The sequence below is a fragment of the Sturnira hondurensis genome, unplaced genomic scaffold (genome assembly GCF_014824575.4).
Source record: "Sturnira hondurensis isolate 20B ecotype Veracruz unplaced genomic scaffold, ASM1482457v3 Scaffold0016284, whole genome shotgun sequence".
NCBI classification, from domain to species: domain Eukaryota; kingdom Metazoa; phylum Chordata; class Mammalia; order Chiroptera; family Phyllostomidae; genus Sturnira; species Sturnira hondurensis.
In genome coordinates, this window is record NW_028088915.1 from 1,951,679 (window position 1) to 1,968,462 (window position 16,784).

Here is a 16,784-nt window from a genome sequence, read left to right on the forward strand (position 1 = left end):
AGTTTTTATTAATGAATATTTAAAACCCCGAGACTTAGAAGCACATGTCCTAATAATTCTATTCCACTATAGAGCGTTCAGTGAGCTGGGCTTTTTAAACACTGGATGGCTGGCGGGGCTATGAAGCGTAATAATTCATCTGCAAAGCTATCTGTGCATCTGCCTTGAGGACTCAATCATATTATATCTCACAAATTTATCCAAGATATTCTCCTGGGAAAATGATATTGAAAATACATCCTACTGCTTTAAAAAAAATCAGCACTGGAAAAGCCCCTATGCTTTATTTAAGTTCCTTTCAGGAACAGGCCAATATCTAGCCCACAGAAACTTAATGCAAAGGGCATCATACCATTCACTGACAACCAGTTTGGAAAACATTGAATCCACACAGCTATCTTTTCAATTGTTTAAATATGGTGATAAAATACAGTGCTAGGTGGGTTTGGAGTATTTTCAGTTGGTCATATGCCCTCCCACACAGATCTCTTTATTCCCCACTTAGTCTCTACTGTTTGTTAATTGCAAACTTTTTTGGAAATCATACTACCACATTCTCAGAGATAAGGAGACAAATAATAAGATTATCATTTACAAACCCTCTAGTTTTCCTCTTTCTTAAAAAGGTCACTTAAACAATAACTGGCAAACACTGAAAACAATTTAAGTTTGGTTCCAAAGGACATCATCTGGAAATAACTAACGTCTGGAAGATAAGTGGGGTAGAAGTGACATTTGGATTCGTATGGATATTCTGGGGCTAAAAGACACAGGCTCTATTCAGAGCAAACAGTTTGAACAAGCTACCTACATCCACCTAATGAAAAGAACAAATATTCATAATTTAACTGACAAGCGACAGCACCTTTTCGGAGGCCACTAACACTTTAAATCCAGAGAGCACTCATTAGCTAGATATATCATGGTCACTTACATAGCAGGTGACCATAAATTCAAATCATGGCCAAGACAATTCTTCAGTTCAGCCCCAATATTCCTCTGGAGAGGAGAAAGCATACAAAATTTTCAATAGCTAATGTGAAAACATGCATTGTATATCTATACATATATATCAAGGGGAACAAGACAGGGACCTTTTAAAACCAGCATCATGGGAATGTTACTAACCAAGATTAATTTCTCCAAGAAAAGTGCCAAAAGGAAATTCAATATTTTAATTTATGTTATCTGATTATCTTAGTTGAGATAACGAACCTGATTGGGAGTTAATATCCACTGAAAGAACAATTCGCATTTAACAGATTCTATCATCTTCCTCTCCCATTAAAAAAAAAATTCCTAGGGGCTCAAATAATTGCCCACTATGGAGTTTCTCAAGAATCTCTCAACTCATAACATTTAACATACAAGAAAAATAGTCTAACACCTTGGGGGAAGTTAGTTGCCAGGGAAATGGATCATAAAGCTCGGAATGGCATGAAAATCGGTAAGAGTACAGTAATGTGCCAGAAAGAATATGGATGTTAAGTCTTACACTGTGCAGAATATTTTAGGCGGAAACATTTAACCGGAAACATTTTAGGCGGACTCTTACCAAGGATAGCAGTCCTTTTTCCCTAGATTAATCGTAGCCTAGATTCACTATCAACGTTCTTGGCTGATATTTGCCAATTTCACATATAGCAGGTCTAAAATGGACACAGACCTTTCACACGCGCTTCTGGCAATCCCTTTCCTGTCTCTTCAGGTTTTCTTTTTACAACAGGCTGACATACATATAGATCCTACCGAGGTGACAAAGTTTCTCTTGCCAGTTCAGGCACTACCAAAACGAACCAGCCAGATAAAAATGAGGCATACTTTCTTCCGGAACCCCAGCTCTCTAGTTCTCCCAATAAACTCCACCCTAGTTTGACAACATGTAAAACTACCAAAAGCACATTAATTATTAAATTATAGGCTGCATATCAGACAAAACCACCATGATTACGTAAAAATTACCACTAATTTCTGCCACAGAGCACACCTGGCTATTGTAATGCTTTATAATTATCCTCCGCCACGACTACCCCTTTTTCTTTCTTTCCTCTTCTCTCCTTCCACTCTCCCACTATAGAAAAGGAATCTTTGCAAATGCAAAGTCAGATGAGCGGATAATTTGGTAAGAAGGGATCTTTAAATGGGCCACCAAAGCTCCAACAGCCCCGCATTTCCAATGACAGGAGCGTGCACGCGCGTACTCCACCCCGGGACGCCGCGCCCCGCTGACCGGTCCTCACTTGGTCCCCGCTCACGTCCGCAGGCCTGGCTCGCGGGTCCCCGACCCGGTTCCGGACCTCAGTCCCCGCGCTCCGTCCTCCGGTCCCAGCTCCGCTTGGCAGGTCAGAACACTCTCCCTCCTCCCCGCGCCCAGCGCGAGCTCGAAAACCCAGGGGAGGCGGCTGGTTTGGAGCCGCCACCCGCGTTCCCGGGCGGTGGAGCCGCCGAGCTTGCCTCGCCCTCCTCGGGGATCCAGGAAAGCGATTTGGCAGTGGCTGCCCGGCCGGGGGGCGCAAGTAGAGCGCCCGCTCGGCTACACGTGCCCCCAGGGCCCCACTCACATTCGGTCAGGAACTAGCAGGCGGCCCTCGACCATCATGTCCGGGAGGAAATCCAGCTTGAAGGCAGAAGTCATGTTCGCAGCGCACGCGGCGCTCGGAGGGCGGGAGGTGCGGGGGGCGGGGGGGCAGTGCGCGCGTCCGAGCGGCCGCGGGCGGCGAGACGGGCAGGGACAGGTGCGCGCGGCCTCCCCGCGGCGGCCGCCGGAGCCGGCACTTGTCACATTCTCTCCCCCTCCCTCGCTCCGCCAATCCCCTCCGAAATCTAGCGCCAAGGCCAAGATCTGCGGAGCGCCAGGTGCGGCGAGCGGAGGCGGAGCTGCGCGCCCGCGCGCCGCAGTTTAACCCCTGCGGGCCCGCCTGGGGGAGGGACCTGCCCGAGGCAGGCGGCAAGGGCTGCTGTGCTCACCGGATTTAAAATTAGCCCGACTTTGCCTAGAGTCCAGAGCGTCTAGAAACGCTCACCACATTGAGTCTGCACTGTTCCTCCCAATTCCCCATTTCCACGGCGCCTGGCACGAGGAGAACCGATGTTAGGTTTCGTGCCACTGCGTGGCCAAAGCCTAGTTCACCTCTCCGTCAAAGCCAAACTCCCAAAGAAACCAGAGTGGAATCATTTCAATTGTTTGTTTAAATGCTCTCAGTGTAACATGCTTGCTAGTGTACGAACTAATCATAATAACTGAAAGGATTCGTGGTTTAGCCAAAGTAAACATATCAAAAATGGCCCAAGTGAAATGTAGGGACTTGTCTCAGAGCTTTAAGGAGAAAGATGAATCAATCTCTGCACAGTTATGTTTACTTTTGTATCATCTTGAAAACACTAAGGGACTGAAAATAAGAAACAGTAACAAATCGCATTTTCTTTTAAAAAGATAAATCACAAATTTGTCATTTCCAAGTATGTAATACAATGATTAAAAACCAAGTGATTTCATTAAAGAGTGTTAGGCCTATAATGACCATGAAGCTTAAATTACCATTTAAGATTTGTGACTGATTTCCTGATAGGGATTGTGAATGACAAAATGCTTACAAAAAATACAAGGGGAGTTGGATTTTTCCAGGTGATTTGCTCAAATTTTTAAAAGATAAGTAATTTATATGATGGCTTTCTAATTTAGCATTCTCCTTATTGTTTTATTGTTTGGTTATTTGGATGAAACCAAACTTTTCACAATGTTGCATGTATGTAAGACTACTTGATGGCCTATTTCATATTCTAAAGTAACATCATAAATTGCAGAGCAGACATTAATATTAATAGTTTGCATCTTGGTAATCACAGTAGCCAGAGGGTTAAACAACTCAATCATGTGTAGTTAAATGTATCATCTGTGTGAAATGTATCAAACACCATAATATGGAGAAAAAAATCTCACCAATTCTTGTGTGATGAGAACTGACCAGCTTTAAAGGTTGTGAAGGAAAATATTTATATGCCAATTTTAAATTCACATACCAATTTTAAATCCAGGCTTGATGCATTGAGCAATATGGAGTTAACAGGCCTGAAGTATATTCAATTAAGGCCAAACATACATAATTCACCTGATTTTCTTCTTCGGCTGAATAATATTTGACCAGGATAATTCTAATTCCAAGACAGTTAATGTAGGACTAGTACTAAACTTCATTTGAAAACATTGCCTTTCTGAGGAACCAGGTCTGGGTTCATAAGGAATTGAAAAACATGCAATAAATGAATTCTGTCCCAAGCTTTTCCTAATAATGGGTTACATTTATTCCCTACCCCAGCTACTACAGGCTACCTTTGAAATTGTAAAAAATTTATTGGTCTTTCAATAATTTTAATAATTAGCCAGATAAATGAGACAAACCTTGACAGCTTTTGGTTTTCCACACATTATCTACATAAATCCCAAATGTATATAACAAACTGACTATGTAACAAATTTATTTTTAAGCGAATGAACAGAACCAGTGCCCACAACAGAGGCAGAGCGTAACTGCCTTCATCAAAAGGAAAAAATGTCTTCCAATCAGCTATGGAATAAAGCACCATCTATATCCACATTCTATGAGATAGAAAAGGCTTCATTAACATGTACACTTCTGAAATTTTTATTCTCCCTTTAATTGCATGTGAATTAGTTAGGAGAAGCTGTAGGGAAGCCCTCTTACGGACTTAAGCCTTCTCAGCAGTTTGTTAAATTCTCGCCACCAATCCCTGGAGGCCATCGTGGATTCAAAGCAGCTTTTAATCATACTATAAGGAGAGTAAAGTAGTGTGTAAGTAGGTCATAGAGAAAGAACTACAAGTGCATAGGTTATTGCCTTATTTAACAACTAGAGTGTTCCAGAGTTTTCAAAGCACGTTTGCGTCACCATTTAAAGTCAGAAGCAAGACTAGTGTCAAATATAAAAGATCACTCTTAACTGGGATACGGTGATGACATGCACCAAGGAAAGCTTATGGGGTATGGTTGAGTTTAACTAGACTGGCAGCTAAACTATGTAGTAACCACATAAGCACTTGATGTAGGTACCCGAGAGAAACAAATACACCCCCCAAGGGTTTTATTTCCATGATATAAGCACATGTACATTAGCCACTTTCAAAAACACAAATTTCAAAAGCTCTTCAGCTTAAAAACGAAAACAAAACAAAAACACCTGATGAAAAGCTTAAATTTCTCATTTAACTGCTTTGACAGAAGGCAAAAAAAAAATAAGTAAAAATCTGAAAGCAAGTGAATGGGACCCCTTTTAAAATTTTTCATGCAGTAATGAACCATCAGGTATCGTGTTTTGGCAGTTTGAGTTATTTGGCAGACAGCTCCACTGGGCCCCTGCTGAGCACTTGGGTTCAATGAAGCTATTTTATAGCCAAGGATCTTATCAACAGCAGTGAAGGAGGATGGGGCCATCCGCAGGCTCCTCTTTCGGACACAACCTGGTCGGTGGCACCACAAAGGACCAGGATTCCTCATAGTTTTAGCTTCATTGTAGAAAAACCTCAGGCTCTACCCTCAACCCATCCCCCTACCTTCACTAATTGTCTCCTTTTTTTTTTTTAATCAACTTGCTATTCATTTCCCAAACAAAAGGCAATTCAAGAATTGGAAGCACTTCAAGGGAAAGTTTCTGAATGACCTCATTTTCATATGAGGCCTTCCGAGGCAATCGGGTGCATTGTGCTGTTTCAGCAAACCCATTTTCCTCTCATTCCTCATCTCTAATGGAGTTTTGACCAATGGTGATTGGTTGAGCTCTGAATTATCACTGGCATTAAAAAAAAAGAAAAGAGAAAAAAACCCTCAGCAGAGACAGAGTGCTAATAAATACATTTGTACATAGAGTACGCACTGCTTGAAATCAAACAATCCTATTCCTGTCACCCCACTCAATCCATGAACCGGAACGCAGCCCCTCAATAGCGGCCTGACCAGCACCTTTGCACACTGTGTCTACTATAACTTAGAGACTGGTGCCTGGTAGATAGTGATTGATGTTTGTAACCAAACAATTTTCTCCTTCTGCAGGCAGCCTTGTATATTTTATGACAAATCTCCTATTTAAAAAAAGTGTTCCTTCACATAACCTTACGCATCACAATCTCTTTAAAGGCAGACCGTCAGCTGTGCGACTGCAGGTGAGCTAGCACAACTCTGTCTAGTCAAAAAGCCACCTTCACAAAGGGGGTTCCCCCCTCACTTCTGGCTCATATTTACAAAGGAGAATCCAAAACATCTTTCCCTTATCACATTTTCACATCAAATTTTATTAACATAGATGTTTGGTTTTTGTTTTTTTGTTTTTAAGCCCACTGTGCTCACCGCCATTTGCAGCAAGAACGGCAGGCCCTATAAGGGGATTTCCCATCATTTCCAGCCAATAAATTTGAAATCCACATGAATTTTAAGTACCTAAGAGAGTTTCTGACTTTGTGGCCATGTGTTTGTTCTTGGCTTACCCAGTTTCATTAGCAACTTGCAAAAAAACAAAACAACAACAGCAAAAAGCCAGAACTTTAAGTGATACATTGCAAATATATATTGTCTTAGCTCCATTAAATAGCACCTCGAAATATAAATGCTTCGATCACCAATCAGAAGTTTAAAGTGATCACCTTAGTATTCCCCCACCCACTTTGAAAGCTTCTGGAATGGAGATTTTTATCACAGTCTTAAAACGACTTAAGTGAAATTAAATGCCAATAAAGATGAAATTATTATTAAACTCATATTTTACACTTTATGGGAATTTTAAGTAGTCACTCTCCCTTGAGAACATCTGCTACTGGCTTTTTGCAATCTTGTATTTTTCTGAATCTGTTTTTAATAGAGCAAAAATACATAATGGTGAATTTATCTCCCTCCTGAAGAGGCCCTCACACTGAAGACTGTTCTCTGAGTACATACCTTCGCACTCGGAAATGAGGCGCCCCTCTAGAGTTTCCAGAAGCTTCCATTCCAAGGGGATGAAAGGTTAAGGCTATGGTTCTGTCACAGCCAGAGCCCAGCCAGCTCATCACTTCCCCCTCTAACTTGCCTTTCCTTTTTCCTTCTTTTCCCATTACATTGCCGCTTCCCCAACCCTCAGCTTTCTCTCTTTCTCCTCTTCCCCCTTTTCTCTCCCTCAAAGGGAAGCCAGACAATGCCAGAAGCTTCCCTCTACAGCTGCTTGTCTGAAGAGGCAGGTGACTACAGAAGTGAAGTGACTTGTTGGTTGCTTATCTGCCAGAGAAATCAAGTTTGCCTTTGCTTTGACCAAGGCTGCTTTCTGACCCAGGAGCAGCTGCCTCTGGAGCCAAGGCTGCCTTCCAGCCATTACCAGGGGGGCAGGGGGAGGACCTAAGACTGTCCCCCACAAAGTGAGTGAACTGGATGTGAAAACTGGGAAGGAGAAGAGTGGAGAAAGGATGGGGAGATGAAAAAAGCCTGTCTATCCAGCATGGTGATTTGTACACAAAGGCACTCAGGAAAACAGCCTCTGAAGGAATGTTTCAGTGGCCTCTTAAAGATGCCGAGATTTGTCAGACTATACCAGGTACCCTTATCTGGTGCCAGCCTGGCGGCAGGAACAAAATTTATACTGATCAGAATGAGGTTTTTAGTTCTTGGCAATCTACCCTTCAACACTCCCACCCCCACAAAATGTTTCTCCCAATTGGCCCCGAGTGCTCATCTTACTGTCACGTGTTGACTGCTTGACGACCGACGACAGCTGAGTGGCAACAGCTGGGTGGATACAGTAGCAAGGCTAACACTGGGTCCAGGGAGAAAGCAGCAACAGGTGGGGGTAAAAGCAAAAGACATGGAAGTTTTAGCCCGGGGGTGGGGTTGCCCGAGACAGACCTTGGCCAGAATCAAAATTCAACTTGAGAGGAAATGTCTGCAGGTTTGACAGCCCCATTTGCTGGAATATCACTCCTTTCCCTGAACAAATGAATTGAAGTAGGGATTAAGAGAGCCAAAACCTGGGGTTCTGTAACACAAAATACATGAATCTACTTTACCCACAATGATGACAGAGCCCCATCAGAGAGCTTTCGGTTACAAGGATTAGAAGTCATCTGATACGGTGTGTGCAGACCAGACTCTAAGGCAAATGCTATTTTCAAACGGCGTGAAAAAGATTATAAGATTTAAGAACCACACCTGTTGGATTCTGCTTTTGATTCTGCCACGGAGTTGATGGACACTGGGAACATGTCATTTAATTTTCCGATTCATCACTAAACCTTTGTCATATAGCTGGCCATCATTTCCTCGTGGGGATGAATGGCTGAAAAACCAAAACCTACCATGCTCCTCAGGTGACAATGTGTTAGCCTAATTTTCCCTTCAGCAATTATGTAACTGAGTTATTAAAGTGACGTGGAGGTTGAAATACATTAAGGTTTTGAGCACAGGAAATTTATTTTTTCCCTGTTATATGGTTCAACTCTCTAGCCATTTTTAACTCATGATAGAGGTTTTTAAAAAATCCCAAATGACTTTTTATTTAAATTTGCTTTTGATGCTAATTCACACGAAGTCCATTAAGGGGAAAAAAGGCTTATTCTCCCTTTTTCTTAAGAAAGCTACCCAAAATCTTCATGGCAAATTAGTGTAACAATCTACCTAAGTGGAATGTGTTCTTTCTTGCCTTATCTCTACCATTGAATGTAAACCTTTCCGTGACCCAATTGCTTCGTCTCCCCATGCTCCCTGGAGGCTAATAGCTACATTTGCCCTATTTCACTGGAATATGGCAAGGTTAGGAAGGAGGAGAGATATGAATGACCTTGAGGATCTGAAAGAGAAAGGTGATGAGGCCCAGCATTTGTTTTGCTTTTTTAAAAAATAAAAAGATAAGGCCAGGGTTTTTTCCTAAGAACTTCTTCCCACTCCTCCTCACTCATCCCTCCTTCAAGGCCCCGCTCAGTGCCCCCGCCTCTGCCCTACAGCCCTCAGTACCTTGTCACCCACTGTTCTTCCTGGTTCCTGGCCGTGGTCAGCTTCTGGGCAGCTCAGACTCCATCCTGTCTCAAACGTGGTAGATCTTTGTTGCTAGATTGCTTATGACTGCAAAACAAGTACGACTTGTTTTGGCCCCTTAAATGTGACTTTTTACCTGCATAAGGTAAATTTCGATTTACCTTTCATTCCAATTTATTAAGCTTTAAAATACTCCATTATTCCTTTCAACATCTGTTCCCATTCGTACAGAGTAACGCCTGAGAAAAGTGAGGTTTAGGACGCTTCAATTCAAAGACCTCACGAACACAGAGCGACAAAGAGGGGAGTTGGGATTAGAACTCAGGAGCTAAAAAACTGCTGAGATTGTTTTTGCTTTTTTCCCCCTTTTTTATTGCACAGCGGAGACAGTGCCAACATTAGGAGATGTGTCCAAATCAAATCCACGGTGGAAATACAGCTGCCGAGGAAGATCTGACTTTAAAGTATCAAATATCCAATTGTTACACTTTCAAGTTGTTGGCCAGGGAAGGCCTTGGTTGACTGCTGAGTTAGAATCCCCTTCTTCAGGAGCTGGGTGTCTTCTAGGCCTACTGCTTTACCTTTCTCAGTTTTGTAATCTTTAAAATGCGAATAACAGAATTATCACTAACTCTTGGATATCTGTGAGAATTAAATTAGATAAAGGAAACCATCTAGTGTAGTGCCAGGCATAGAGTGGATTATTAATAAATTTTGATGTTATTCCTTACCTCAATCATAACACTCCCACCCCCCAATTTTTGTTTAAACCTGGAACTGGCAGGTGGGAAAGGAAAGAAAAATCCAGTCTTCATCTTACTCTGTTGCATTAGTTTCCACTGACACTTCCACATGAAAGGCCAGTAGCCAGTCAGAGGGAAGAGGAAGGCTGTGGTTTATGGAGAGCAGGAGATGAACATCCAGGGGCTTAGAATGAGAGCGCATCCCCTTTTATCAACTCAGTTTCCAGAGAGAAGGTCAAAATCAACCCTAACTGCGGCCACGGGGAACTCATGCCACCCCCCTCCACCTCAGTGCACTTTCACCTACAGAGGTGCTGCTTAAATCCCCTCTGAATGACCGACCAGTCAGCCACCTCACAGAACCCAAAAGGGAGCTAGGATTTCAGACCAAGACATTAAAAAAGCACAGGGTGACAAAGACTACTGCATTGCAGGGCCCACAGCCCCTGGATCATGGAGGTGGACGGCATCACAGGAGGGGTGAGAAGCATCTGCAGCACGCCCGCATCAGGCACAACTGTGTCCATTCTGGTTGGTTCACACGCCATCTAGAACCCGCAGTGCCATCCATGGGTATCAGTGGAGGTTTCACTGACTGCAGCTGCTGCCTTTCTCAAGACAGGCATTTAAAAAGCCCCAGCTATGGTAACTGTATCAGCCTTAAAACTTCAAACCTCAAGCTCTGCTTGGCCAAGATGACAAAGCTGGCTGAACTGATTTTATAGGGAAATTCTAGTGTTTCTTTTTCTCTGAGGGCATGCTGGCAAGTCCTGGTTCATAAATTCTAGGAATTCATCACAATCCTAAACAGCCAGTCATGGGTGGGTCAACTCAGAATGGGCTGAGGTGGCAGTGCGAGCTGTCCTGGTAATACATGTCATTCTGGGCCAGCGTTGTCCTCTCCCCACAGATGCCATTTCCTGTTAACTCTGATGGTCTTGACATCCAAGAAAATGTGCTTGGGATCAGCCACACAGGGAGAAGAGCACTATGGAGAAGGCAAACATACCTGTGCATGATAATTCTTAAAAGGTGTCACATAAAGCAGAAGATCACGTTTGGGAACACACTGTACCTCATCCCAAATTAGGGTTAACCAGCACAGTTCTGAATTGAGCAGAGGTTCAAACACACACACATTCTCTCTCTCCCTCTCTCTGTCGCCTGCCCGCCGGGCTTGCATCTCGGTCCGATCTTTGTGGCTTGGTACCACGTGACCAGAAAGATGCTACAGCTCTAGGACACTTCATTTCGACTCTTAATGGGCTACAACATCAAAACCTCACATATGCTCTCCTTCCTCTGACACCCTCTTCCCAATGTCAGTTCACCAAAATGCCCCGGATTTTAATCCTCTCTAAACCACTGCTGCCTTGTTTTTCCTGCAGAATAAAAGTCACTGTGAGTTTAGAAAAACTTGCAAAGCCAATAAACATTAGAGAAGCGATCAATAGTTTTATGAAAGGGGAGATCCCCCAGGAATCACCAAATGAGGAAAGAAATTCACCCAGGCTAATAAGGACAATCGAAAGCGTTATTGCAACTGAACAGACTACTTGTTACTGCTTGAAGAGGCATGGAAAGATGCTCTGGAGCTGCATGAGACGCCGCTGAAGAAACTGCAGCCTTGGTGACTTTTACAGAAATCTCTATCCGGGAACCTACGTCGGAGGTTTCTGATTTCCTCACTACCACGATCACGCCAAATCAAGGTGTGTTCTCACCTACAGAGCCGGACCCCTCGAGTGGGAGCGATCATTCCCACCCTGCACTCTTCCTCCTGTGATTCCCCTTTCTTTCCACCAACCTTGGTGTTCCCAGGGCCGTGAGCAATGAACTTTCCATCAGCCACATTTTCACCTAATTAACCCCCCTGATTACAATAATTAGTATTGATTCACTCTTGGAATGACTTCCTATGTATTCAAGCACAATCTGTACTTGCTGTAAAGTTCCAGATATGAATATTAATCAAAAGCTCTTCTTTGTTTTTCAGCCCCAGAAGGATATTTTGCAATTGTATACACTCATATTAAAAAGAAAGAAAGAAAGAAAAATGGCGAGGTTTTATTTTAACAAATAAAGGAATGCTAATAATACATTGAGAGTACAGAGCTTAGACGGAATACATCTAGTGGGTGTTTCCGAGGCTTGTGTGGGACTGGCTCAGGGTGCAATCGTTACTCTGTTGAAAGAAGCCATTTTCCCAGTTTGAACCTTCTGCTGTTCCTTTTCTGCAGTCTGGGCTTAGAATTAAAATTTACTTTGATATTTGTTTAGGTCACTATCAAGGGGGATCATCACACCTAGAGGCTGATGGCAGGATACAGATTACATATCTTGTTACTATTGTGAAAACAGGTGTAGACAAGTTTGCCAACTTCAAACAATCTCACGCCTTCCCATCAGGCTAAAGGAAAAGATAGTGTGTATGGGGAATGCTGGAAAAAGGGGTCTCGGAATTCTGGCTTGTAAATGGATCAAACCACAGGAGAAGCAAGCAAAGAGAGAAGGGACCTGAGAGCAGAAAGAAGTCCACGTGTATAGATCTCCGGTAAATAATTATAATTTAGTCAAAAATTCAACATGGAGGTTCCCGAGTTACATCTTTTTTTTTTCTCAGTGTCCTACTGACAGTGAGCTAGGAAGCACAAGAGACTACTTTTCTTCCAAACCACAAAAAACTGCTCTGCAACCTTTGTTTTGGAATAAAAACTTCCCAGGAAAGCAGAATCTAGGTGTGCTGGCAACCGTGGGCTAGCTTCAGTTATAAAGCTTCACCAATTATCTTTTACGAGCTCATCCTAAAAGCAATTATTGGCATACCCGATGGAGTGAGCAGTTCAGATCCCATTGGAAGTAGGAGAACATAATAAGTACGCATTTAAAATCCACTCTATTCACAATGGGTAACTTTTAAAATATCATTATGCTGCAGATACGTTTTGGGTCCACCCAGGCTCTTAATATATTGTTCATAAAAAAATATACACTCGAGAAGGCAATTTATTTAGCCTGTAACATTAATTTGAATTATTCTGAATTAAGTATTTCATAACATTTCAACTGAAGTTTAAAAAAATTGAAATGTATGTCCAAACTCTAAAAAACAGTTAATATTTCATAACTGTGTTTTCATAAGGAATACATCTTGTTTCCTTATTTACCAGTAATACCACTAATGTAAACCACAATATAATCAAAGAAAAAATATTTATAACTAAATATTTTAAAGTTTTATCCCTTAAAATGATTCTCCTTCTGTTTTTAAAAATTAGGTTCTTAATCTCTCTCCATAAATTTACTAATATTTTTCAAAATAATTGCTCTGGCACAAGTAGCTAATTAAAGCAAAACACTAAAATGTTAGGTAAAAATTATTCTTTATGGAAACCAACCCCAGTGAGATGATTTTCATGGAAATCAATTACCATTTAATATTATAGGGTCTGTTCTTTTATATCTAGTATGAGAAGAAAAATCACTTCAATATTATGAGAAATTCAAACCAGATTTTCCCATTTTCTCTTTTTTGAAGTCTCACTGTATTCACCTTAGAAACCAATGCTTTTGTTATAAAAGAAAGATTATTTAAGCCGTGAGGAATGTTTGCCCTGCATGGAAATGCGTCTTACAAGCACATAACCATATTTCGGAAATCAGTATGTTCCATAGAGACCTGTAACTTAACAACTTAAAAGGTTTTATAATAATGGTTTGTGACCAAAATTGTAAGGACAAAAGTTCTCACTTGCCCCTGAATTTCTAAACTGTTTGTCTATGTGGATGTCAAGAGAGAAGATACAGGCTAAAAATTATAATTTACTTAAACATAGAAATATCCCTCTTAACTTCTCTCTCTTGCTGCCTGCCATAAGTTCACCAAATTGGCAAATTTTAAATCCCCAAGCATAAATACTGTAGGGGTATGTCTGATAACAAGGTATTTGCCGGAATGATAATGGTATTACAAGCAGTCTCAATCAATACGTTTCTTTCTGTAGTTAACAGAGAGGTAAGCAATAAATCTCTAACTTAATCCAACCGACATAGCTGCAAAATGCAAAAAGCTCTATGAACGGCAGATATTAAATTTTTTAAAAGCACAAAACCCACAAACAAGTAGTGTTAAAAGCTTTCATTCTGTATAGTCTATACAAACAAGATTATAGCAGATAAAAAGGGTGTTTAGAAAGAAAAAAAAAAAAAGGCCCAGACATGCATTAAGCTAGTTTGACAGCTCCATTGTTCAACCGGTCCCATTGTCAGACCCAAAGATGTATTCAGTGCTACAATGTCTGCTAGCAAATAAACAAAAGACTACATTTTTCAAAGCAGGATGCCAATTCTCTCATAATTCTTTCTCTGCTTCCAAAAGGTCAGTGGTGGCTCGTTCTCAGTATGCGAAAGAACCCTGACATAGATGGAGGAAACAAATATTTGTTTTCAATACATGGGACCCAGAACGCTGTGCATGAACAGAGGTCTTTAAACAGGTACACATTTTGGCAAACAGGATAAAGTGATCCAAACCTGGTAACACAGAAGGACTATCTAGGTAGGCTAAGTCCAGATTAGAGCGGTATTTGGGACGCAAATCTAATATGGGGTCTCCTCAGCTCCTTTTTCGGTGATTATTCCATGCAGAGTGCATAATAATGAAAGAGGCTTAGACATTGCAAAGGAAAAGACAAACCAAGAGCTAGATTCGGAACCTTTAACATGAGCCACTGGCCACTCACAAATCGCAGCGAGCAAAAACATGATAAGCTTTCAAAAGGCAACTCGTGCAAATAGAACTCGCACACAGCCGTCCTGTTCCTTTCTCTCGCTTGCTCTCTCTTTCTCCCAATCTCTTGGTCTCGATTTTGTTTCCCTCTTTCTCTCTTCCTCTCCAGATTATTTTTTTTCTCTTCTAAGATAAGGAAGCTACTTGCTTCAGAGCATGATTATTGTTTCAGCCAGTTCTGGAAACGAGAAAAGCATACATTAACACAAAGGCCACCACAACATACCTTAAAAGCAGCTCCTCATTTCTCATAGTAACAGCGGATTTGGGACAGCGCATGCTTTCTGCACTGAGACACTGATAGTCTCAACAAAGCCAGTTCAGAAGTGCGCTCAAACATCAATGCCACAGTAGCTGTTCACTAATGCGCGCGCTCTCCCTCTCCCTCTCTCCCTCCCTTTCTCTCTCTCTCTCTCTCTCACTCTCTCTCTCTCTCTCTCTCTCTTGCCCCACTCTCTTCTCTAGTCAAATTCTGAATGGTGGAGCAAAGGGGCTCCTGCAGACTCACTACATAGAAATAATCCTCTCTGACAAGTTATGTTGTCTAGGCATATTTTTACATTAGTACACTGTGCTGCCTATAGGGGTCTTGTGTGCATTCACTCAAGCCTGACTGGTGTTGGTTCTCGTAATTACCGTCTTAAACAATTGGAAAGAAAAATAAGGGACTCGTTTGCCTTTCTCTTATACATTTACTAGCAGAGCCAATTTCACGTTTTCTTTTTGTTATCAACTATCAGCAGGCATCACAGACAACAAGAGGAGATTTGGATAGATTGGTGGGCTGGGAAGGATTTCTGCTTCTCTTTTGGGGGGACGATCAATTCACAGTCGGATTCATCAATTCCTCTAGACTTGTCCTCGGGAAGAGTGACAAGGTCAAGACCCTTAGTCCCACCCTGGGTCCTGGATGTGGAGGACAGAGATTAGAGAACTTGGATATACTTTACAGAGTCCCTGCAGATCAGAGCCATAATCAGCCTGAAGCAGGGCACCTAAAGGAGGCAGGCGATGCAAAGATTGTCTGTCACACTGAAGTCCTAACTGACCCTGGAGCCAATTGGGTGCTCGTTTCCAAAATAAGAAAAACCTGCTTCCCTACTTCATTACACTCACTGGGTTTAGCATAGAGTTAGCCAGGGAAAATACACATTGCACTTGTGTTTACTGGAATTAAAAGAATCCCGTGCAGATTAGCCAAGGAAAACAGCAAGTTAAACACATACAGTGAAGACGAGATGCTACAGACAGAATAAGCAGTTGTCCAAAAGTGCAGACAAAGGCACCGTTCCAGGAGGTGTGTGCTGATGGGAAGCCAAGAATGCTCTCATCCTGGATGGAACAACACGGAACAGAGCCCGACACAGATCTGGATCACTGAGTGCTGGTTTCCTCACTTCCAGGCTCCAAGCACCTCCTCACCTGTCCCCAGTCAACAGAACCATGCTCCTCAGTAATAGCCTGGAGTTCAGGCTTTTGTGGAAATAATTGTGGGGTGGGGAACATAACAATGAGCTTCCGTTTCCTTCTTATTTGAAGACCTGGAATACGCCCCAATATCTTCGTAGATCTCCAACCTCTGAATTTAGCCTTGACCCACAGCCAGAGAAATGGAGACCTTCTGGAGGGTGATGAAGGGTCTTTACTCTCCACTGCACAGTAATCTCACTTAGATTATCAACTGGCCTGAGGACAATAAGCCAAGGTGACAGCAGTCACCATCGCTATTTCTGGAAGGCAGTCAGATAACAGGATAAATAACTTGACAAAGGTCAAATAATGAAATGAGAGCCCTGTCCCTAGAACCATGATATGTTTACATTTCCTCCCTTCACTGTAGCCCATGAAAGTTATAGAGTGAATATATAAAAGTGAATGAGCTTGCCAGGGAAAGACGGTATAAAAAATCTACAGTGTTCTTTGGGAGCCAGATAAACACCACGTAAATGAGCTCAGACCCAGAGACCTTAGAGATAAAGGGTCTGAGCCATGCCCTGGGGACCCCTGGTGGGTGCTAAGGCAGCAGTCACCGAACCTCTCTGCAGCTCTCTTTGCCCCAGCAGCTAAGTGGGGGGTGACAAAAGCTAACGTGTTTGAAAGCACCTGAAGAGCCAGGTGGTAATGAAACTGGGTGTGTTCTGCCACTGCCAATATTAATAGAAAGGAGCATGAGTGAACTGCCGGAGGCCACCGTTTCGCCGGTTAGAGGCAGGTAAGAATATGCTGCTCAGACAGAAATCCCTTTTTC

At 42.3% G+C, this 16,784-nt stretch overlaps 1 protein-coding gene across 6 annotated transcripts in view; it reads right to left on the reverse strand.

Moving 5' to 3' along the window:
• CELF2 (CUGBP Elav-like family member 2) overlaps nt 1-16,784 on the reverse strand; it is a 504,761-nt gene that overhangs the window by 298,437 nt on the left and 189,540 nt on the right. The window contains exon 1 of one of the 6 annotated variants that reach the window (XM_037065948.1): nt 14,763-14,835. The exons of 2 other annotated variants lie outside the window; for them this stretch is intronic. In XM_037065948.1, the coding sequence (XP_036921843.1) occupies nt 14,763-14,815 (53 nt within the window). In that variant the 5' untranslated portion in view covers nt 14,816-14,835. Of the gene's footprint in view, nt 1-2,561; nt 2,824-14,762; nt 14,836-16,784 lie in introns of those variants that run through there. 3 more of the 6 variants (XM_037065949.1, XM_037065952.1, XM_037065953.1) reach the window with 3 other exon arrangements.